This window comes from Heterodontus francisci, chromosome 24 (genome assembly GCF_036365525.1).
Source record: "Heterodontus francisci isolate sHetFra1 chromosome 24, sHetFra1.hap1, whole genome shotgun sequence".
Taxonomy (NCBI): Eukaryota; Metazoa; Chordata; class Chondrichthyes; order Heterodontiformes; family Heterodontidae; genus Heterodontus; species Heterodontus francisci.
Window position 1 is genome coordinate 78,800,131 of NC_090394.1, and position 25,134 is coordinate 78,825,264.

Sequence of the window (25,134 nt, forward strand, 5' to 3'; positions counted from 1 at the left end):
TAGTCAGCATGGATTTGTTCAGGGAAGATCTTGTTTGACCAACTTGATTGAATTGTTTGAAGAAGTAACAAGGAAGATAGATGAGGGTAGTGCAGTTGATGTGGTCTACATGGATTTTTAGCAAGGCTTTTGGCTTTTGACAAGGTCCCACATGGCAGACAGGATAAAAAAAAATCCCAAGGAATCATGGGAAATGCAGCAAGATGGACACAAAATTGGCCCAGTAGCAGGAAACAAAGGGGAATTGTTGACCGCTGTTTTAGCGACTGGAGGGCTGTACCTTTCCTCATGCACTGTCTGTTTGGCAGGAAAATGTCACCGTGCAGCCAGTGCATGATAAAATACACCCAACAACTTACATTTGTATAGCGCCTTTAACGTAGGGAAACGTCCCAAGCTTCTTCACAGGAGCAAAATCAGACAGAAATTGACACCAAGCCAACGATGAAGTTATTGGGAGAGGTGACTAAAAGTTTGGTCAAAGAGGTAGGCTTCAAGGAGAGTCTTAAAAGAGGTGGAGAGGTTTAGGGAGGGAATTCCAGAACTTAGGACCCAGGCAATTAAGGAACAACTGCCAAAAGAGGAGCAAAGGGAGCGGGAGATGTATAAGAGGTGAGAATTGGAGGCAAACAGTGATCGCAGAGGGTTGTGTTTTGTGTTATTCCTCACACTTACCATACTTGCTTTTGAGGAAGAGTGAAGATCCACAGCACTGAAGCTGCCCATTAGCCATGATCAGAATACGATCTCCAAGCAAATCAGCTTCATCCATAAAATGAGTCGTTAGCAGGATGGTACGGCCAAACCTCTGGTGTTGTAGAAGGTCCCAGGTAGCCCTGCGGGAAAGTGGATCCATGCCTGACGTTGGTTCATCCAACATGACAACCTGAAGGACAGAAAGCAAAACATCAGCACAAGATTCACTGTGGGGTGGTGGGGGGTTCACCCAGTTTCTAAAGGTGTCGGCCAATTCTATGTCTGAAAACAATCTGGTCCTTTTAAAAAGACATGGAGGACAGAGCTTGATGTACATGCAGCTGAAATCATCACAGGCTCAGTCAGCGAGGACCAGTGCAATAGAATGGGTGTGACTGGCAATCTTTGCACTGGCAGTTGAGTGCCCACATATTCACCATCCCCCACTCCCCGCAAAGTTGTTGTGCTTGGTAGCATTGGTCCTCAGTCCTCATTTTCCTTTCTGTCATTGGATGTCCTGCTCCTTGGCATCAATCAATGCTGCTGGAAGTTGGATAACTGGATTCATCGTCTAACTCCACCCTCTTTGGTGCAAGGAAGCCGTGATTGTGCCCAGTGTGGTGACTGCTGTACTGTACATTTCACTGGAAAGACGGAGATGGAGGGGCGACATGATAGAGGTTTACAAAGTTATGAGCGGCATGGACAGAGTGGATAGTCAGAAGCTTTTTCCCAGGGTGGAAGAGTCAGTTACTAGGGGACATAGGTTTAAGGTGCGAGGGGCAAAGTTTAGAGGGGATGTGCGAGGCAAGTTCTTTACACAGAGGGTGGTGAGTGCTTGGAACTTGCTGTCGGGGGAAGTGGTGGAAGCAGATACGATAGCGACGTTTAAGAGACATCTTGACAAATACATGAATAGGATGGGAATAGAGGGATACGGTCCCCGGAAGTGCAGAAGGTTTTAGTTTAGACAGGCATCAAGATCAGCGCAGGCTTGGAGGACCGAATGGCCTGTTCCTGTGCTGTACTGTCCTTTGTTCTTATTGCTCGACTGAATTATTTTCAGTAATATGTGACTGTTCAGAGGCTACTGTAACTCAGTTCTTTATAAAGCAAACTACAAAATCCATTTTATCAGCCAACTGAGGGAAGAATGATTATTTGAAGGCTCTTCCAGATATTTCTTCACTACTCAGTGTTATTAATTAAGATTTTTTTCTATTTTGTGTTTCCTTTGATATCAAGTCAGTTACAGGAATAAAACCAAAGTTGTCTAAAGGTTTTTACATCCTGTTCACTCCCAGTTCTCAAACACTCAGCATAAAACACACTCACTGTCTGGGCTCTGCACTGAATCAGAACAGCTGCTTCAGATTGGTCCAAGTCAGAACCATTTGGCAGAATATTCACATCATAGGAAAAGAGTTGGCCAATCAGCCTGTTGAACCATTCTGTTACATCAGGCTGATCTGTACCTCAACTGCATTTACCTATTTTTGCTCCATATCCCTTGATATCCTTACTCAACAAAAATCTACCCATCTCAGTCTTGAACATTTCAATTGTTCCCCCCATCAGCATCTGCAGCTTTTTGGGGAGTATGCTCCAGGTTTCCGCTATTCTTTGGGTGAAAGAAGTGCTTCCTGATTTCACTCCTGAACAGCTAGGCTCTAATTTTAAGGTTATGCCCCTTGATCTGGACTCCTCCACTCTGGGATACAATTTTGCTGTATCTACCTTATCAAATCCTGTTATCAGTTTAAACACCTTGATTAGATAATCCAATGGAAAAATAGGTTGCAACAGCGTAAATGCTAAAATCCCAGTACTGAGTTCTCGGCGTCTTATGCTCAATCAGCAAGCTGCAGCATCCAACTAGAGTCAGAAGACAAACCTGGCAGGGGTAACTCAGCCATGTTCAATGTGTCACACTCACACTGTTGGTGAAATCACAGGGGAAACAAGGGAAGGCTGCTGGGCTTGGGAACAAGACTGAGTAGGGGAATTAGGGAGTGAGTTGAGAATCCTGAGGTCTGGGAACATGTTTCTCAGTGAGATAGATGGTATTGCTGGTTTCAGTAACGGGTAAGTTTACGCCATTATATTTACCTCCCAACTATGAGCTCATAATGTGCAATAGAATCATGAGTGTGGGGTTCGCATGGATAATAACTTGATCACCAGATTAAATTACAGTTTATTAAAAGTACATAACCCAGGGTCTCAATAACTGGAAACAATGTTAATGAGGGCAAACCCAGAACGACAATTACACCGGCCAGTGAATCCATTGTGAAATACTCTCACATCCTATTAGGTTGCTAACTCACTGTGCTGCTGTGGTAACAGCACATGGAGGAGACTGATGTGTTACAGCGATTGGTCAATTTTAGAAGTCCTGGGTTAACCTGTAAACAAATTTTATAACAGAACAGTTGCATTGGAGAGAAGAGGCTAGACCAGGGGTATTGGAAGAAGTTGTGAATTTGGCAGCGACTTCTAAGTTGTAACAAGGTTAAAATGTTTTTATTTATTTCAAAAGTGGTCTTTGGTTCTGTACATTATTCCAGTTCTATCGGATAATATTCACAGGTAGAAATGGACAGGAAGTTTGTGTTTTTAAGAACGGTATAGGGAAAATGAAATTGAAGGACATTATGCTGGCTTGTGCCAAACTTCATCTTGGGTAATTGATGCAAAAAGAACTCAATTCACACAAAGGTGGGAAAAACAACACACAACTCTTGGAATGGAATGCATGGTCTGAAAGCCTGGTGGAAGCAGATTCAACAGTAACTTTCCAAAGGAAAATGGATAACTATTTGCAGGGCTATGGGGAAAGAGCGGGGGAGTTGGACTAATTGGAGAACTCTTTCAAAGAGCCGACAAAGGCGCGTGCCACGATCCCCCAGACACAAGCCGTGTTGGGATCCCCCAGCCCAAGTGGTTTCCTCCTGTACTGCATCACTCCTTGAACAGAACAAAATTAAGTGTTAGCCTAGTGAATCCCGGCATGGCCTAGGACCAGGGGATCCCGGCACGGCCTGGGGCTGAATACAGCAGGTGGTCAGAGATAGGTGGTGTACCACAGTGTAATGTTATTAAGGCCTTGCAGCTCAATAATCTCCAATTGTTAAAGATGAATTAATAATGAGAGGAATGTAGGAGAGTCAGTGTATAAAAACAGAGATGCAGAGGGTGCATGATGTGACAGTTCAAACACAAAACTAATATATTCCAGATGCTGGAAATCAAATAAAAACAGAAAATGCTGAGTATTTTCACCAGAAGTGGAAAAGGTTAGGCAATGTAAAACGCTTCAAGCGAGTTCAGAGGCAGGGAAAAGGGGAAGGTGGGCAGAACAAAAGGGAAGATTTGTGATAGGTTGGAGAGCAGGAGAGATTAAATGACAAAAAAGATGATAGTGCAAGGCAAAAGGAGAAGGTAATGGGACAGGTAAAGAAACAAAAAGGTGGGTCTAGTGGAGGTGGAAATGGGAAAAACAGAATCAGAACCAACAGCTGCTGTTGGAAAAATGGGGGCAGTGGTTATGATCTGAAATTGTTGGACTCAGTATTGAGTCCTGAAGACTGTAAATTGCCAGGTCGGATGATGAGGTGCTGGTCCCCAAGTTTCCCTTAAGCTTCACTGGAACAGTGTATAAGGCCAAGGTTAGAAAGGGCAAGAGTGGAAGCAAAGTGGAGTATTAAAAAGGCAAGCGACTCTAAGCTTGGGGCCACACTTGGGAACTGACTGGAGGTGTCCCACAGAGCGGTCATCCAATCTTTATTTGATCTCCCGGCATGGAGACGATTAGCTGAATGGTCTCCTCTGTGCCACAAGTCTTTCTAAGTTTCCATGTAGAGGAGACCACATCGTGAGCAGCAAACGCAGTGTACTCAACTGAAAGTAAAGGAAATCACTGTTTCACCTGGAAGGAGTGTTTGGGGCCTTGGATGGTGAGAAGGGAGGAGGTGTTGTATCTCTTGCGCTTGCATGGAAAGGTACCTTGGGAAGGGGACAGGGTGTTGGGGCTGACTGAGGAGTGGGACAGGGTGCCACGGAGGGAACAGTTCCTGCACAATGCTGAAAGGGGAGGGGAGGGAAAGATGTGTTTGGTGGTGGCATTATGCTGGAGGTGACGGAAATGGCAGTGGATGACCCTTTGAATACGGAGGCCGGTGGGGTGGAAGGTGAGGATAAGAGGAATAGCATCTCATTTTTTGGACGGTAAGTGTTGGAAATGATGGTCTTGACTACATTTCATCACACCCTGCCTCCTGTAAGGACTCCATTCCATTCTCCCAGTTTCTCCATCTATGAGGCATCTGTTCTGATTAAAGGCCTGCTCGGGTCTGCAAATGAAACCCGACCCGAGGCCGACAGAACCACATCTGACCCGGTCCGAGTCTTTTCATTTTTTCCCGTGCCTGACCCGACCACCGGAATGTTCAGTTAACCTAGCTTCCGTTTTTCACTTTTTAAACTTGTGCAGATAAGCAACAAAAACTGTAACTGGACTTGAAAGGTTGTTTAAAAAGTACATTAAGATTGGAGCCACGTACCGGAGGTAGTGAGCTGAAGACTGTTAGTGTAGAAGTTAGTGGTTGTTTGGTCATTGGTTAAAACAGAAACCCATGGAGTTGTGCCCAGACAGGTTGTCCCACATTGTACCAGTATCTGTATTGCTTACAATAAACACAGCATTGCACGAGGGCTCAGAAAATATTATACATTACCTAGACTCCTGCTTTACAGGTTGAAATACTTGCTGCAAGTTTATCCAGTAAGCAGCTGAGATGCAGAGAACAGGAAGGTCCTGAGTGATTAATTATTATAAAATATACATTCCTACATTAAAGATGTTGTGCTCTACCTTCGATGGAATCGCTCTCTGCAGATTAGTGCGGAGTGTTTCCCACTTTGACATCCTGACTGTCACTGGACCATGAGTCCAGGACTCTGGATTACTAGTCCAGTCATCTTTGAAATGTCGCTCCTTGATTTACTATTTTAATCCGATAGGTCAGATTTTACAAACAAAAACATTAACTGATTTAAGACTGCTTCGTATTTAGCAGTGCCACATGAATTAATTAAAATATATTCAAAATTATATATCAACTATTAAGTACTAATGCCCAGCTTTGTATATAAAAAATGCCTCTTAATTTCATTAATTATCCATAAACACTGAGGCCACATTAAACTAAAAGCAGCGATTTATCAGGTCTGACAATTAAATATATTCCAAATTCAGAGCATAATTCGTTGTCTTTCCCCTTTAAATCTCTTAATTTACCATACAAGCCTCCTTTACATTCCTTATTCAATACAATATGTTTTGAGGCAGGCACGAGAAGTCTTGCCAACCCCTAAAGGATGCAGTCAATTCATTTGAAAACTGTGCAATTAAAGGGCCAAGTTCCTATTAATGCAGATTGAAGCTGTTTAAAAACTGCTTTTGTTGCCAAGAATACAAAGCGTGAAGGAAAACCAAGAGATAAACCAAAACACAAAAAGGTTAAATGTGTGTCAATGAAAAATAGAAATCATTAAAAACATCTTATTACATAACAGTGCAGCAACTGATTATATTGTAAATATTTCATTAAGATTAAAATGGCAGAGACCTTCAACACCCCTAGAATCAGGAAAAGGCAAGAAAGGGCTAACCGGATAATTATGAGACTGGGGCTGAGTTCTGCTACAATGTATGCAAGAACTGTTTATTGATTAGTACACAGTAAATTGAAATACCAAGCAGAGTAGGAAGCACACTTCAAAAGATCTGCGGTTTCCAGTGTTTCACTAACACAATTCTGTCAGTGTGTGTCTGACCCAGCCCGACCTGACCCCGAATGCCGGACCCGGAAGAGCGACCCGAACCCGACACATGTCGTCAGGTCCCGTTGGGTTTGGGTCGGGTAGCCATGCTCTAGTTCTGATGATGCAACCTTCCACGACAGTGCTTCTGATATGTCTTCCTTTTTCCTCAACCGAGGATTCCCCCCCACTGTGGCTGATAGGACCCACAACCATGTCCGACCCATTTCCCGCACTCCTGCCCACACCCCTTCCCCACTGCGACAGGGTTCCCCTCGTCCTCACTTTCCACCCCACCAGCCTCCACACCCAAAGGATCATCCTCTGCCATTTCCACCACCTCCAGCGTGATGCCACCATCAAACACATCTTCCCCTCCCCTGTCAGCATTCCGAAGGGATCATTCCCTCTGCAACACCCTGGTCTGCTCCTCCATCAGCCCGACACCTCGTCCCCTTCCTATGCAATCGCAGGAGGTGTAATACCTGCCCATTTACCTCCTCTCTCCTCACTATCCAAGGCCCCAAACACTCCTTTCAGGTGAAGCAGCGATTTACTTGTACTTCTTTCAATGTAGTATACTGTATTCGCTGCTCACAATGTGGTCTCCTCTGCATCAGGGAGACCAAACACAGGTTGGGTGACTGTTTTGTGGAACACCTCCACTCGGTCCGCAAGCATAACCCCGAGCTTCCATTTGCTTGCCATTTTAATTCACCAGCCTGCTCTCACACCCACATTCTGTCCTTGGTCTGCTACAGTGTTCCAGTAAACAATAACGCAAGCTCGAGGAACAGCACCTCAGCTTTCGATTCAGCACTTACACAGCTTTCAGGACTGAACATTTGAGTTCAATAATTTCAGAGCATAACTGGCTTTTGTTATAATTTAATTTTTTAAACCATGTGCCTGTCTTAAACTTGTTTTTCATGTTTGTGCTTTTGGACTGAGCTGCTCATTATTCTGCCATTAACACTCTTTCTTGGCTAATGCTTTGTCTTTTACCACAATTATTAGCACTCCCTTTGCCTTTATTCATGACATCTTTGTGATTTAATCAAGGTCACAAGGTCATTGACCTGAACCGTTAACTGTTTCTCCATCTTCCCTGGTGCTGCCTGATCGGAATATTTTCTGCATTTTGTTTTTATTTCAAACACAAGTACCTTCTGTTGCCCTGAGCTCCCTAATGGGTTATTAATTACCTTGGAGTTGCCAATGAGAGCAATTCCAATTGACAGCTTGCGTTTCATTCCGCCCGATAGAGTCTTGATCCTGGCTTTTCGTTTATCCTCGAACTTCAGCATTCTTAACATCCGGTTTACCTCTTCACGGATCTGACCAGACCGGCAACCTTTTAGCTGTGAGGGGGAAACTGACAGGGTCAACACAATGAGGCAGGTCTCCAGCTCTAATCTCCACCCACTAGCTGGAGGAAGTGAGCCAGTTCAGAGTCCTCCTGTTCCTCCCTCAGTAATGATGTTCTTTCTGCCTCACGCCCTCTCTCATACACACTCCCCCTCCCCCACACTCTCTCCATTCCTGTTCAAGACATGGACAAATCTGACATTCTCCCATCTCAGAAAATGTAATGGCAGTAGGAAAATGGGGCAGTTAGGGGGCAGGCAGTAGGAAAATGGGGCAGTTAGGGGGCAGGCAGTAGGTAAATGGGGCAGTTAGGGGGCAGGCAGTAGGTAAATGGGGCAATGAGAGCTGGCACAGGCTGGACAGAATACCAATGGACTGACTGATCCAATCTCAATTTCCATCCCTCGTTCTTGGTTGCTTTAGAAACATCAGATGAAAAGAAAACGGTGAATGTCTGAAAAGTGAAGAAGAAGCCCTAATGCTGGAAATGTCCAGTAGGTCTATGAGGATCCACAGGAGAGAGGACAGGGTAATGGTTTAGGAGGGACGCTCTAAGAGCAGTGAACTCGGAACAGGGTTTCCCATCATTTCATCCCTATGGATAAAGTATAAGGAAAGTCTTTACCATGAAGTCAAGAGACTCAGTAAAAATAAGAAAAAGGTAAAGTGACTCACATTGACAAAGCATCTCATCGCAACCTTCACCTTATTATGACTTCCATCCATCTGAAAATGCTTCACAGCAAATTAAACACTTTACAAGCACACTGTTGCAATATAGGGAAATGTGTCAGATTTGGATACAGCAAGATCCCATAGAGCAGCAATAAGATTAACAACCAGATGGTTTTTGATTGAGGGCTACTGATGCTCAGTATGCTGGGAGAACTCCCCTGCTCTTCCAATCATGCCATGGGACCTTTAACACTCTCCTGAACAGGCTCATGTGGCCTTGGTTTCATGCATCATGTGAAAGATGACATTTCAGACAGTCAGTACTGCACCAGAGTGTCAGCTTGGATTGTGTGTTAAATCCCAGATTGGGCTTGAACCTGACCATCTGACTCAGAGCAGAAGGTGCTACCCACTGAGTCAAGCTGACATTTTGCAATAACAGATGGAACAGCCTACAAAGATGATGAGTTGCCAGTAGCTGACAAGTTATATATTACGCAGTCAGCCACACAGAGACTGAACTGCCTTTATCCTCTTACGTTAAGCTGGATTCCTACATATCCTTCCCCTCCAGTGTAACTTACCCCACTAAAAAACGACAGATGTTCCTCTACGGTCAGGTTATCAAATAGGACATCGTGCTGTGGACAGAGTCCCAGACTCTGGCGAACCAGTGGCATGTCCTGGCAGATATCATACCCATTAATGTAGGCAGTGCCACTTGTAGGAGGGAACAGGCCTAACAACCAGGAGAACAGGTCACTCATTTCTGCAGCAACTTCAACAGAAAAATGCAAATAGCTCCAAAACAACACTTCAAATTCATTCCTTAAATAGGTCAGTCGCAGGGCCCGCCCACCTTGCATACACTCCCCTCCTCCGCACACACTCGTCCCTCCCTCCCAACAAAATCCTCGCCCTTCCTCCTGTGCACTCGTCAGCTTTCTGATATAGATTATCAATCTTGGGGTCTCCCCAGCCCCTGCTCTATGTTGTCTAATCAATAACTGCTGACTAGTCACCTTGAGGCAGAAGTTGTGGGATTTCTTTAGGGTCAGGTTGGATGCAACATGAAATATGTGACACTGGAAGACTGGGAGAGAGTCAATGCTCAGAGGCAGACCGAGCCATGCAGCTCCTCCATACTGTAGGACACAGTGAATGGAGATCCAATGATCCTGCCTCAGTAATGAGACCAGGTGGAGACGACCAGTCACTGGGATTCTTCTCACTTGATTGCAGATAACCACACAACCCAATGCTGTAACATTCTGATGTCAGCTGTGAGACCCAATGAGTCGTCCTCAATGTATTCAGTGCTCAGGGCTTTCTCTGATTACTCGTCCTCTTTGCTGACTTTGATGTTGACAGATGTTGGCTTCCCAAACACAAGTTAATGCACAATTACACGGGTCCTTGAAAAAGTGCATTTTATTAAGAACAATGAAAAGGCAGCTGCTCTCACCAAATGGCTCAGCGGCTGGCCCCGGATAAGCAGTCCAATCCATGTGTGTCTCGAGTGGACAGTTTGCAGCTTACTGGGGTTTTGTACAGGCATTGTGCGGTTTTGGTTGGTAAAATTCCACAAGACCCGTATGCACACTTGAGGTTTCTTACACCTCGGCTCTCCCCAACCTGTGCCTAAACTGTCTGGACTGGAGTGTGAAGACTGTGTCTGCACGGGCAAACAGTGCACTCTATACCATGCAAACAGAAACCCCACATGTATAGATCTCTCATTAGCCTGGTTTGGAGGCTCTTGTGATAATGTTGGGCCCCTGTGTGTATCAGACACACCTGGTTGACCGAAGGAAATAGAATGCTTGTTCTTTACCAGGAATGCTGTCACCTGAGAATCAACAACATTAAGCTTCTATGAGATCTAAATGGAAAAGCCAAACAGGAATTAAGTGAGGACCAAACTGGTTACATATTCCCAGAATGTAGAGAGTTCTCCAATGTCCTTGAGCTTACCTGTGAGCATGGACAGAGTGGTGGTCTTGCCTGCCCCATTGTGCCCGAGCAATACAGAGATTTGCCCCTTGTACATGTTCATGGTTAGATGGGAAACTGCTTTCTTCACCTGATTTCCAACTTTAAAAGCCTGCAGAACACAAAGACATTAACTGGAATCAAAAAACTGGGCCAGCTTCATTGCAGCTCATTAGTCTGGAATTCCTAGCTCAAGACTTGGAACAGGAAGAGGCCATTCGGCCCATCAAGCCTGTTCGGCCATTCAATTAAACCATAGCTGATCCACATCTTACCTCCACCTACCCACCCTGGTTCTATGACCCTTAACAGACTTACCCAAAAAGACTCCATCAATCTCAGTTTTTAAATTTTCAATTGACCCCCAGCATTAAAAGCTTTTTGGGAGACAGAGTTCCAAATTTGTGTGAAAAAGTGCTTCATTGCAACGACTGCAGTTCTACATCATGGCCACCAGTCAAACTCCACACCCTTACCTTGGTCAAGTCTTTGATTCTGATGCCAGCTTCAAGACCCAATGGGTCGTCCTCAATGTATTCAGAGTTTAGGACTTTCTCTGCTTCCTCATCCTCTTTGCTGATTTTGATGTAGACAGATCTCGGCTTCCCAAGCCAGTATGAGGGCTGGGCAAACACAAGTTAACGCACAATAACACGGGTCCTTTAAATAACACATTCTATTAAAAACTATAAAAAGGCAGTTGCTCCTGCCAACTGAACGAGGGGCTGGGCCTAGACAAGCAATGCACTTCATTGTGTGGCTCATCACAACACAGCCTTGACCAAAACAATCGGATCACCCCACTCACGTCCAAGAGCACTGGCATTTCTGGACCTCTCATACACACAACACACGTTACATTCCTGGATCCAGTCTCTTTGGAATCGCAGGATCAGCAGGATACAGCTCAGTACTGGAATTTGGACCAAACCAAGCCCATTTTGCTGTTGACTTGGGCTCAAATTGGATCTACCATTTGACCCCAGGATGGGACTGCCATGAGCATCTGCTCCACGTCATCCAGCGCAGCCTCCTGAGACAATTGCATCGGGTGGGTCTGATCGTTTTAGTTGAAAACCTTCTCAAATGAATTATCGGGTTTGGATTCAAATTATTTTCAAAAACACACAAACTGAAACAGTGTTATACACAAAGTCACAATTGGCTTAATTCAACAAAAAGAAACAGATGGCATGAAATTCAAATATTAATAACTTCCCACGGGAGCGCAACCAACATGGCCTGTCACATTTGACAGAGATCTCCAGGTGGGCCTTTATTACACAGACAGAGACACACAGACACAGCCTCTGTTTAATAAACGCAATATAAGCTGTATCTGTATTCTTGCTTTTCTACAATTTTTTTTTGAAACAAGTAAGCCAACAGATCCTGTAAAAAAGACTGAAGAGAAGCATTGGGCTGGCAAAATGCAACTGAGGCATCAGATTGTAAAATTCGCCTTAAGTGGGCAGATTTATGGGCCAAACTATCAAATGCAAGACCAGGCTTTAGGGAGAGTTTGAGGCCTTACATTAATGAAGGTAATTAAAGATACAAAAGATAACTTTATATAAGAACATAAAAACTAGGAGCCGGAGTAGGCAATTCAGCCCCTCGAGCCTGCTCCACCATTCAATATGATCATGGCTGATCTCATCGTGGCCTCAACTCCACTTTCCTGCCCTTTCTCCATAACCCTTCAACCCATTACTGATTAAAAATCTGTCTATCTCCTCCTTAAATTTACTCAATGTCCCGGCATCCACCGCACTCTGAATTCCACAGGCTCACGACCGTTTGAGAGAAGTAATTTCTCCTCATCTCTGTTTTAAATCTGCTACCCCTTATCCTAAAACTACGACCTCTTGTTCTAGATTGCCCCACCAGAAGAAACATCCTCTCTACGTCTACTTTGTCAATCCCCTTGATCATCTTAATTACCTCAATGAGATCTCCTCTTATTCTTCTAAACTCTAGACAGTAAAGGCCTAAACTGCTCAATCTCTCTTCAGAAGACAAACCCCTCATCTCTGGAATCAATCTAGTGAACCTCCTCTGAACAGCCTCCAATGCAATTACATCCCTCTTCAAGTAAGGGGACTAAAACTGTACGCAATACTCCAGGTGCAGTCTCACTAATGCCTTGTACAGTTGCAGCAACACTTCCCTACTTTTATACTCTATTCCTTCAGCAATAAATGCCAAAATTCCATTTGCCTTCCTTATTACCTGCTACACCAGCATACTAGTTTTCTGTGATTCATGCACAAGGAGACCCAGATCCCTCTGCACCAAAGCACTCCGAAGTTTCTCTCCATTTAGCGAATAATTTGCCTTTCTATTCTTCTGTCCAAAATGGATAATCTCACACTTATCCGCGTTAAACTCCATCTGACAAATTTTGGCCCATTCACCGAACCTATCCATATCAATTTGTAAATTTCTTATTTCTTTATTGCAACTTACCATCCCACCTATTTTAGTGTCATCTGCAAATTTGGCTATAGTACCTTCTATCCCTGCATCCAGGTCATTCATATAGATTGTAAATAGTTGGGGCCAAAGGCCCGAACCCTGTGACACCCACTAGTTACATCTTGCCAACCAGAAAAAGGACCTATTTATCCCGACTCTCTGTTTTCTGTTGTTTAGCCAATCCTCTATCCAAGCTAATAAATTGCCCCTAACCCCATGCAATCTTACCTTGTGTATTAACCTTTTGTGTGGCACCTTATCAAATACCTTCTGGAAGTCCAGATATACTACATCTACTGGATCCCCATTATCCACTTTACTTGTTACATCTTCAAGTTAACTTTAATTGTGTAATTTTCCACTACATAATTTTTTAATTACCACTTTATGTTAGAAATCTTACTGTGGACTGCTGCACAGAATTGGAGAGGTAGAGAGTGCACAAATCACATAGGAAACTACAAATTTTTAACTACTAAGGACTTGTGTAAACAGCCAATGCTGAGCCGGGAGAAGGAGAATGTGATGCAGCTGAATGATGTGATGCTCTGAAATGCACCATCAGAGTTAGTGACTGCAGCAGAGATCACGCCAACATTTAAGAATAGGTTAGGTAGGTGGTTGAAGGAAAGGGGGATATAGGGAACATAGGAGCAGGCCATTCAGCCTGCTCCGCCATTCAATTAGGTCATGACTGATCATCTACATCAACACCACTTTCACACACTATCCCCATATCCCTTGATGTCATTAGTCTCCAGATATCTATCGATTTCTGTCTTGAACATGCTCAATGATTGAGCTTCCACAGCCCTCTGAGGTAAAGAATTCCACAGATTCACCACCATCTGAAATTCCTCCTCATCTCAGGCTTAAAAGGCCTACCCCTTATTCTGAGATTATGTCCCCTGGTTCTAGACTCACCAGCTAGGGGAAACATCCTATCTACGTCCAACCTCTCACACTTTGTAAGTTTCAATGAGATCACCTCTCATTCTTCAAAACTCTGGAGAAGACAGGCCCAGTTTCCTCAATCTCTCCTCCTAAAATAATCCCACCATCCCAGGGATTAGTCTGGTGAACCTCTGTTGCACTCCCTCTATGGCAAGTACATCCTTCCTTAGATAAGGAGACCAAAACTGTACACAATACTCCAGGTGCAGTCTCGTCAAGGCTTTATACAATTGCAGCAAGACATCTTTACTCCTGTACTCAAATCGCCTTGCAATGAAGGCCAACATACCATTTGCCTTCTTAATTGCTTGCTGCACCTGCATACTAGCTTTTAGTGACTCATGAACAATGACACCCAGGTCCCTTTGGACATCAACACTTCCCAACCTCTCACCGTTTAAGAAATACTCTGCCTTTGTTTTCTCAATCAAACTGGATAATTTCACACTTATTCACATTATATTCCATCTGCCATGTTCTTGCCCATTCACATAGGCTGTCCAAATTCCCTTGAAGCCTCCTTGCATCCTCCTCACAACTTACACTCCCTCCTAGTTTTGTGTCATCAGCAAATGTGAAAATATTACAATTGGTCCCCACATCCAAATCAGGAGGATGGAATCAGGGCAGACACATGGAATGACGACTGCCACCTGGGCTGGTTGCTGTAATTCGTATGTAATTCGGTGTTTGCAGCAACTTACCAAGATGAAAAAGTACCAGGCCTGTGGTATTCCATATTGCCCAGGGAATACAGCTTCCACATACCAGGTGACCAAACCATACAGGATTGAATCTAACATCAGCATCGTCATCGCATGAATCATAGTGAAACTGTCATCCTTGCTGACAGGCAGGTTCATATTTGACCATTGGATACCTGTACCTTCAAACAAACACACAAGGAAATCAGAAAATAAACTTTCAACAGAAAATACTTGAGCCACTAGCAGTAGCACTGAGTACAGATAAATTGTGGCTCTTTAAATTAACATTGGATTTCACTGGTCCACAGTCTGTGAATGTCACAAGAAAGATTATTATAGTTGCCTGCAATTCTCATTTGGTCCATTTCCTCTCTCCTCCCCCTTTGATGGTGGATGATGGGTCTCTGCAAATATCACTCGGAACCCGCAATTATTTAAAAAACATTGCTTATCAAACAATGAGGGGTGCCTGGGATGAAACACAGCTCATGCTGGGCATGATTTACAGGGGCCTTGAAGTAGAAACAGTATGTGTTCGCACATAATCGCAGAAAACAGAACACAGTTCCTGTTCGGGGAGGGTTTGCATTGTCTCACTGTCTCTGAAGATATAATTTCGCAAAGTTCATTCTGCGCAGGCTAATAATACCAAATAGAAAGTATTTAACTCACTGTCGCAGGGATGAATCAGCTGCTGTCTGAACTGCGTGTGTCTGACCATGTGTAAGGGCGAGGCAGCGTGGGGGGGGGGGGGGGGGGAAACAGTGTGAGAGGGGGAGTCCGGGGGGGGGCGAGGCAGGGCGAGTGAGAGAGGGCGAGGCGGGGCGAGGGAGAGAGGGCGAGGGGGCGTGAGAGAGGGCGAGGCGGGGCGAGGGAGAGAGGGCGAGGCGGGGCGAGGGAGAGAGGGCGTGAGGGAGGTCGAGGCGGCGCGAGCATCTGACCATTTATGTCAGACCATGCAAGTGTGTGGCCGGAACTGGCGGGATGGTGGCGGGGGTGGGGCGTTGATGGCGTAAATTCGAGCGAGAGGCTTTCCCGACCCGCCTCCGTCGCCCTTTATATCGGGCGGGGGGGAGGGGTGAAAATCCGCCTGCCCCAAGCCAATCAAAACCCTTAATTAGCCGCTTAAGGGCCTTCGCCCACTCCACACGGATTTTACGCATGCCAGGGTGCCCGATGGAGGGCTGCCTCCGCTACCTCAATCACTCCCAGCAGCCAACACGCACCCCCTACTTCCCCCCAACCAACCACTCTTGCCTCGCTGGGGCCCGACCGATTACCTCTGGTGAGGCAACCAAAACGTAACTTTACTCCTGGCTCCACACCTTCCTCTGTGGTCGGCTGGGCTGCAGTCCCAGCAGTGGCCACTGCTCCTGGTGGCGCTGCCGTGACTAAGAGCTGCAAGCCTGCTGATTGGCTGGCAGCTCACTGAGGCGGGACTTTCTCCCTCAAACAGTGGAAGTCCCGCCTCTGAACAGTTAAAGCCTGGGGACCCGCAAAATACGCAACAGATCTCCAGGCAAGGCGGAAGCAGGTTCACCACCGACATCTCAGTTGGTGGCCAGGTCCGGTCCGCCCAACCTAAAATCCCGGCCTCTGAGTTTGAACATGTGTCCAAGAGAGTGTGTATGCGTCTGAGTGAGAGTTTGTATGAATGTATGTGGAGGCTGTGTACATCATTTGGAGATAATATGCAATGAGAGTTCTTTCTTCCACAAACCTTTACGTCACAGTTTCCATATAACTACCAAGTTGAAAAATTGATTAAATCAGGAGATGTTGATATATTTAATAACCAGTGCAGCGTCTCATTGCTAGGCAGTTACTAAGTACCCTTGCCAAGAACTCGTAATCACTTTATCACTTCAATGCACAGTAATTTCAGCAATTTCCCCACAGCATGATACATCGTTCTGTTCACTGGCAACATATTTATTTATTTAGAGATACAGCACTGACACAGGCCCTTCGGCCAGCCGAGTCTGTGCCGACCATCAACCACCCATTTATACTAATCCTACACTAATCCCATATCCCTACCACATTCCCACCTATCCCTATATTTCCCTACCACCTACCTATACTAGGGGCAATTTATAATGGCCAATTTACCTACCAACCTGCAAGTCTTTTGGCTTGTGGGAGGAAACTGGAGCACCCGGAGGAAACCCACGCAGACACAGGGAGAACTTGCAAACTCCACACAGGCAGTACCCGGAATCGAACCCAGGTCGCTGGAGCTGTGAGGCTGCGGTGCTAACCACTGCGCCGCCCTACATTATTACATGCATTACATTATGTCCTTGAAATAATTAGGGAAGCTTGCGATACGGTAATGTATAGCATGAAATATCTGGAAAAGTGCAGTTAACCAATCCCTACTTCTCACATGAGTTCCATGACAGGAGGGCTCAGTGCTAAGAAGTGTTTGATTTAAATGAATGGTCAGAAAACCAAGCACAGTACATGCCTCAATCTCGGATGAGCCCTCTCAGAGGTGTAGGGGGGTGGGAGGCAGATGGTAGGTGCAGCAGCAAACAGTGCAGCTAATCTCAATAATGGGAAGGGAAGACAGAGAGGTAACCAGCATCTGGAGGGCAAGGGTAGCGTGAGATAGGCCCACAGGGAGAGTTGGCAATCCAGTGTTCCTGACTGCATGGACTGGCCAGACCCTGTGGGACTTGGACTGTTTTAAAAGTCCAAAGAAAAAGAAAAGATTTGTATTTCTATACAGGCATTCACAACCTCTGGACATCCCAAAGCACTTTACAGCTAATGAAGTACATTTGTGGTGCAGTCACTGTTGTAATGCAAGAAACACAACAGCCAATTTGCACACAGCAAGATTCCACAAAAAGCAATAAGATAAATAACTAACAAATCTGTTCTGGTGATGATTGAGGCATAAATGTTGGCTGGAGCATTGGGAGAACTCCCCTGTTCTTCAAAATAATGCTGTGGGATCTTTCACATCTACCTGAGGGGGCAATCAGGGCCTCAGTTTAATGTCTCCCTCAGCACTGCACTGATGTGTCAGCCTAGATCATGTTTTTGTCCAGGAGTGGGGCTTGAATACTCAGAGCGAAGAGTGCTACCACTGAGGTGAGCTGACATTTGATAAATCACCAACAAACCCATAAAACAGCAAATGCTGGCACAGAATCTCATTACTCTTACCTTTCCCTTCGAACATGCCAATTAGCTGGCATCCCAGTGCCATCCCAACGTTCGAGATCAAGCATGATGCTACTTTCTGCGAGATTGTCATCGAAGGGTAACGCGGTGCGATGAAAAAGTAGGGGATGTACGAAAAGAAGAACAGGAATCCACTAACTGCAGCAGCTATGTTGGCTGAAATGAGAGAAGGGACCAGCGAACAATCAGACGTAAACTTCACCCTGCAATGGGCAGACACATTTACCAGACCTACTACCTGTACTATTGCTCAGTGAAGGACAATGTTTGTGTAGAAATGACGGGTACAAGAATGTGTGTAACTGTACTACAACCATTTCATTCAGTACATGCCCCCCAGTTCCTTTTATTTCAAGTTTTCTCCCCATGAAGGGACTGACTTGAGCTACGATGATCCTACTCTGGAACACCTCACTCAAGTGGCTGAAAATACACCTGTCCAACCTGGACCGGGCCATCACAAGCACCAGGATGCTCTGTTTACTGATCCAAAAGCAAAATACTGCCACTGCTGGAAATCTGAAACAAAAATAGAAAGTGCTGGAAATACTCAGCAGGTCAGGCAGCATCTGTGGAGAGAAAAACAGAGTTAACGTCCAGAATTTAACATTGGGCGGGAGGCCCTACCCACTGGCCAAAAGGTTGGTGGTGAACCCACCTCTGTCAGGCCTGGGAAGCAATGCCAGGAATTTTTGCTCCCCAGCCCCTTAATTGGTGTTGGGCGGGACTTCCTCCTCCTTGAGGCAGGAAGTCCTGCCTAATGGATTGCCAGCCAATCAGCGGGCTGGCAGCTCTTAGTCCCAGCAGCGCCACTGGGAGCAGTGGTCACTGCTGGGACTGTACCCAGCCATCAAAGGAAGGATGGCCTGGATGAGCTCTCAGACCATCCTGGTGTGGGCTGGAAGGGTACAGGGATTGGACGGCCAAGGTGAACAGGACTCCAGCCCTGACCATTCCCCTCTTTCTTTCTTAATCCCTTTACTTTGTGTTCGGACGGCTGCTCTCCTGTCATCTACACCTCACCCAGACACATCTTTTGTTTCCTTATTTGGCTTTGTACCGTGAAACCTTTTGTCATTTAATCTCTCCTGCCCTCCACACCATCACAGACCTTCCCTTTTGTTCTTCTTCCCCCCCCTCTCCTCTTTTGTTTGCTCAAAAGCTATTACATTTTTAACCTTTGCCAGTTCTGATGCGAGTAATTCAGCTAATCCCACTCCCCCGCCCTTTCCCTGTCGCTCTGCAAATTGATTTTTGTTAACTCCTTATCCAATTCCCTTTTGACAGCCACGATTGTATCTGCCTCCACCACAATGTTCTAATGAAGTGTCATTGACCTGAAACATTAACTGTTTTTCTCTCTCCACAGATGCTGCCAGACCTGCTGTGTATTTCCAACATTTTTCTTTCTATTTATTCAGTCGACACCCCTCATGATTTTGAACACCTATCAAATCTCCTCTCAATTTCTCTTCTCTAAAGGAGAACAGTCCCAGCATTGTCAATCTATCTGAAGTCCTTCATCCTTTGAGGCATTCATGTGAATCTTTTCTGTCCCTCTCCAAGACCTTCTCATCCTTCCTAAAGTGTGGTCCCCAGAATTGGACACAATAGTCCAGTTGAGGCCGAACCAGTGTTTTATAAAGTTTCACCATAACATCCTTGCTTTTGTACTCTATGCCTCGATTTACAAAGCCCAGGATCCGGTATGCCTTATTAACCATTTTCTCAACCTGCCCTGCCACCTTCAATGATTTGTCGACATATACCCCCAGGTCCCTCTGTTCCCCTCTAGAATTGTATCCTTTATTTTATATTGCCACACTTAAGAATATTACGTGCAATTCTGGTCGCCACACTACCAGAAGGACATGGAGGCTTTGGAGAGGGTACAGAGGAGGTTTACCAGGATGTTGCCTGGTCTGGAGGGCATTAGCTATGAGGAGAGGTTGGAAAAACTCGGATTGTTTTCACTGGAACGACGGAGGTGGAGGGGCGACATGATAGAGATTTACAAAGTTATGAGCGGCATGGACAGAGTGGATAGTCAGTAGCTTTTTCCCAGGGTGGAAGAGTCAGTTACTAGGGAACATAGGTTTAAGGTGCGAGGGGCAAAGTTTAGAGGGGATGTGCGAGGCAGGTTTTTTTACACAGAGGGTGGTGAGTGCCTGGAACTTGCTGCCGGGGGAGGTGGTGGAAGCAGGTACCATAGAGACGTTTAAGAGACATCTTGACAAATATATGAATAGGATGGGAATAGAGGGGTTTGGGCCCCGGAAGTGCAGAAGGTGTTAGTTTCGGTAGGCATCAAGATCGGCGCAGGCTTGGAGGGCCGAATGGCCTGTTCCTGTGCTGTACTGTTCTTTGTTCTCCTCACTCTTCCCACCAAAATGTATTATTTCACACATCTCTGCATTAAATTTCATCAGCCACATGTCCGCCAATTCCATCTGCCTATGTCCTCTTGAAGTCCATCACTATCCTCCTTATAGTTCACAATACTTCCATGTAAGGGAGGTTATGGAGACTCCTCTCCTGATACCTTCTCCCTGCGAGCTGCTTTACATGGATTATGGTTTGGCTGCTGAATTTGTTAATCATCTAAACTCTGTGACTGTTCCTGTTCAGATTTGCATCTCTGTCACACTCAGCAGTGGAAAAGCCCTCAATGTGCTCCTCGGAAGGGGGCGGCAGGGAAGTCAAATAGATTGGAATCTCTTGCTATCAACGCGAGGTTACCTAGAGCAATTGCAATGGCGAAGAGGAAATGGAGGATAAACGAACCTCAGCTTCTCTCTGGCTGGGTGTAAAAATTCTCGAGAGGTTCAGATAAAACATGGATCAAAACACAAAAACCAGTTGTCTCTTCCCAATGCCAAAAGAACAAGAGGTGAGATGAGGAGAATGTTTTTACACAGCAATTTATGATGAACTGGAATGGACTGCCTGAAAGGGTGGTGGAAACAGATTCAATAACTTTCCAAAGGGAATTGAATGTGAACTTGAAAGGGAAAAACTTGCAGGGCAATGGAGAAAAGGCAGGGAAAGTGGGATTAATTGGATAGCTGTTTAAAAGACCAGGCACTGGTACGATGGGCTGAATGGCTCCCTTCTCTGCTGTCGTGGAGTAGTGGCAATGTCACTGAGCTAGTAATCCAGAGCCCAGGATAATGCTCTGGAGACATGGGTTCAAATCCCACCATGGCAGATGGTGAAATTTGAATTCAATTAATGGAATAAAATCTAGTCTAATGGTGACCATGAAACCATTATTGATTGCTGTAAAAACCCGTCTGGTTCACTAGTGTCCTTTAGGGAAGGAAATCTGCCATCCTTATCTGGTCTGGCCTATATGTGACTCCAGACCCACAGCAATGTGGTTGGCTCTTAAAATGCTCTCTGAAATGGCCTAGCAAGTCACTCAGTTCAAGGGCAATTAGGGATGGGCAATAAATTCTGGCCTAGCCAGCAACGCCCACATCCCACAAAAACGAATAAAAAAATGTTTTAATGATTGTCTTTTAGAATTTGCTGCACAAGCTTTGGAAAGGGTGCAGAGGAGATTTACTAGGATGTTGCCTGGTATGGAAGGAAGGTCTTACGAGGAAAGGCTGAGGGACTTGGGTTTGTTTTCGTTAGAGAGAAGGAGGAGGAGAGGTGACTTAATAGAGACATACAAGATAATCAGAGGGTTAGATAGGGTGGATAGTGAGAGTCTTTTTCCTCGAATGATGATGGCAAACACGAGGGGACATAGCTTTAAGTTGAGGGGTGAAAGATATAGGACAGATGTCAGAGGTAGTTTCTTTACGCAGAGAGTAGTAGGGGCGTGGAACGCCCTGCCTGCAACAGTAGTAGACTCGCCAACTTTAAGGGCATTTAAGTGGTCATTGGATAGACATATGGATGAAAATGGAATAGTGTAGGTCAGATGATCGGCGCAACATCGAGGGCCGAAGGGCCTGTACTGCGCTGTAATGTTCTAAAAAAAAGGATGTCTTCTCTCCCAAAGGAGGATATCGATGCAGTTCTATCAATCTGTGTAACCTCATAATATTGAGCAGACAGAGAACGCTGCTAAATACAGGTGTCCTGGATCTATCAGATCTTACTGCACCGACTTCCCTTCACAACAATGAGGTGGTACCACAATTTGCCTCAATGTCTGCACTGGTTCCTGCAACCTGTGAATGGCTAAGGCACACCTTTCCTTGTAGCCACACTCGAAAAGCTACACTCTGAATAAGAAATAAATCACTGCAATGTTCCTGGCTCTGTGCAGGAAACTTTACTTAGCAACAGCAGGCACAATACAATCCAGTAAACAGCCCCCGTCACGGTCTCAGACAGGTACCTTGGGAGAAGAAAACGCTGATCATGAAGCTGAATGAAATCGTGGAAATCACATACATCAGGAGAAATATAAATACCAGGGTGGGGTCACTGTTGTTCAGCACTGCTCCATGGTTAGATACCTGTTGAGCAGCACAAGAACAAGCTGTCACAGTCCAACCAGTCACTGCAACACCAAAAATTCCATTAGCAGTCACCATCCTCACTTCAACCCCATCAATGAGCAAACCCCACGCCCCTCCCCCACCTCATCAAACCCCACCCACCCCTCCAACTCCATCAAACCCCACCCACCCCTCCAACTCCATCAAACCCCACACCCCTCCCCCACCCCATCAAACCCCACCCACCCCTCCAACTCCATCAAACCCCACTCCCCTCCCCCACCCCATCAAACCCCACCCACCCCTCCAACTCCATCAAACCCCACTCCCCTCCCCCACCCCATCAAACCCCACCCACCCCTCCAACTCCATCAAACCCCACGCCCCTCCCCCACCCCATCAAACCCCACTCCCCTCCCCCACCCCATCAAACCCCACCCACCCCTCCAACTCCATCAAACCCCACGCCCCTCCCCCACCCCATCAAACCCCACCCACCCCTCCAACTCCATCAAACCCCACGCCCCTCCCCCACCCCATCAAACCCCACCCACCCCTCCAACTCCATCAAACCCCACTCCCCTCCCCCACCCCATCAAACCCCACCCACCCCTCCAACTCCATCAAACCCCACGCCCCTCCCCCACCCCATCAAACCCCACCCACCCCTCCAACTCCATCAAACCCCACGCCCCTCCCCCACCCCATCAAACCCCACCCACTCCTCCAACTCCATCAAACCCCACGCCCCTCCCCCACCCCTCCAACTCCATCAAACCCCACGCCCCTCCCCCACCCCATCAAACCCCACCCACCCCTCCAACTCCATCAAACCCCACTCCCCTCCCCCACCCCATCAAACCCCACCCACCCCTCCAACTCCATCAAACCCCACGCCCCTCCCCCACCCCATCAAACCCCACCCACCCCTCCAACTCCATCAAACCCCACGCCCCTCAACCCCACCCCATCAAACCCCACCCACTCCTCCAACTCCATCAAACCCCACGCCCCTCCCCCACCCCTCCAACTCCATCAAACCCCACTCCCTTACCCCACCCCATCAGTGCCATCAAGCTCTGTCTTGAAAGCCCCACTGCCTTTTATGGGGAGAAAGTTCCAGATTTCCAGTACCCTTTTTGAAACACTGCTTCCCCCATTGGAAAATGATTTCTCACTATTTACCCGATCAAATTCCTTCATCATTTTAAACACCTCAATTAGACCATCCTCAACCATCTAAACTCAAGTGAATATAAACCTCGAGAGGTTATACTAGGACCTTGTTAAATGAACCAGGGCCACAGCTGGTATCCTTCAGGCTTCCACTGCTGCTACTGCCAGGCCACAGCCTGCACGCTGCCAGCAGGCCTGTGAATATAGCAGGAGGTCTCCTCTACCAGGCAAGGTGTGCTTGTCCCCCTGCATCAACAGGGCAGGAGGAAATGAAAGACTTTCACAACCTCAGGACGTCCCAAAACTCCTGACTCCCCAAAGCCTGTCCACCATCTACAAGGCACAAGTCAGAAGGCACAAGTCAGGAGTGTGATGGAATACTCTCCACTTGCCTGGATGGGTGCAGCTCCAACAACACTCAAGAAGCTCGACACCATCCAGGTCAAAGCAGCCCACTTGATTGGCACCCCATCTACAAACATTCACTCCCTCCACCACCGACGCACAGTAGCAGCAGTGTGTACCATCTACAAGATGCACTGCAGCAATGCACCAAGGCTCCTTCGACAGCACCTTCCAAACCCGTGACCTCTACCAACTAGAAGGACAAGAGCAGCAAATGCATGGGAACACCACCACCTGCAAGTTCTCCTCCAAGTCACACACCATCCTAAATTGGAACTATATCGCTGTTCCTTCACTGTCGCTGGGTCAAAATCCTGGAACTCCCTTCCTAACAACACTGTGGGTGTACCTACCTCACATGGACTGCAGCGGTTCAAGAAGGCAGCTCACCACCACCTTCTCAAGGGCAATTAGGGATGGGCAATAAATGCTGGCCTGGCCAGCGATGCCCACATCCCATGAATTAATTTAAAAAACTACTTTTGAAATTTGGTCACTGTTGTCATGTAGGAAACACGCTGCAGCCAATTTATGCACAGCAAGCTCCCACAGACAGCAATGTGATAAGACAATTTCTTTTAGAGATGTTAGTTGAGGGATAAATATTGGTCAGGACACTGGAAAGAATTCTCCTGCTCTTGCCGATACAGTACCATGGGATCTCTTACATCCACCTGACAAGGCCTCGGTTTAACACCTCATCCAACAGACAACAGCTCTATACAGCACTCCTGCAGCACTGCACTGGAGTGACAGTCCAGATGTTGTGCTCAAGTCTCTGCAGTGGGACTTGAACACATGATCTTCTGACTCAGAAGCGACAGCGTTACTCACTGAGCCACGACTAGCGGCTGACATCAGCTGGAGGACAAATGAAAATGGCTAAACCCTAAACAAAGCTCTTGAAACAAACACATACCTGCACACAAAATAGTAGAGTCACGAGGAATACTGAAATGATGAGAAAAGAAAGAATTTGAGGAACCAGGCAACCAATGCAGCCAGTTGTTGAGTCCCATCATCTTCATATACTCCTGAAAAAGAAGGCTGCAGACCATCAGAGCCACTTGACTACCAACTCACGTCAACAGTGAGCGTCCTGGCTTCATTTGGTGAAGATAGGACAATTAAGCATCACAGAACACACAGGCAATTCACACAAAGACAGCCAGACACGCGTTCACGCACATGGAGGGGGCGAGAGA

The 25,134-nt window shown here is 46.2% G+C and overlaps 1 protein-coding gene across 1 annotated transcript in view; it reads right to left on the minus strand.

The window, feature by feature from the left end:
• The window catches only part of abca3b (ATP-binding cassette, sub-family A (ABC1), member 3b), a 113,823-nt gene that overhangs the window by 55,735 nt on the left and 32,954 nt on the right, over positions 1–25,134 (minus strand). The window contains 10 exon segments of the mRNA XM_068056738.1: positions 676–886; positions 7,728–7,883; positions 9,150–9,304; positions 10,540–10,669; positions 11,034–11,180; positions 14,694–14,875; positions 17,874–18,047; positions 22,246–22,366; positions 24,849–24,909; positions 24,911–24,963. Coding sequence (XP_067912839.1) covers positions 676–886; positions 7,728–7,883; positions 9,150–9,304; positions 10,540–10,669; positions 11,034–11,180; positions 14,694–14,875; positions 17,874–18,047; positions 22,246–22,366; positions 24,849–24,909; positions 24,911–24,963 — 1,390 coding nt within the window.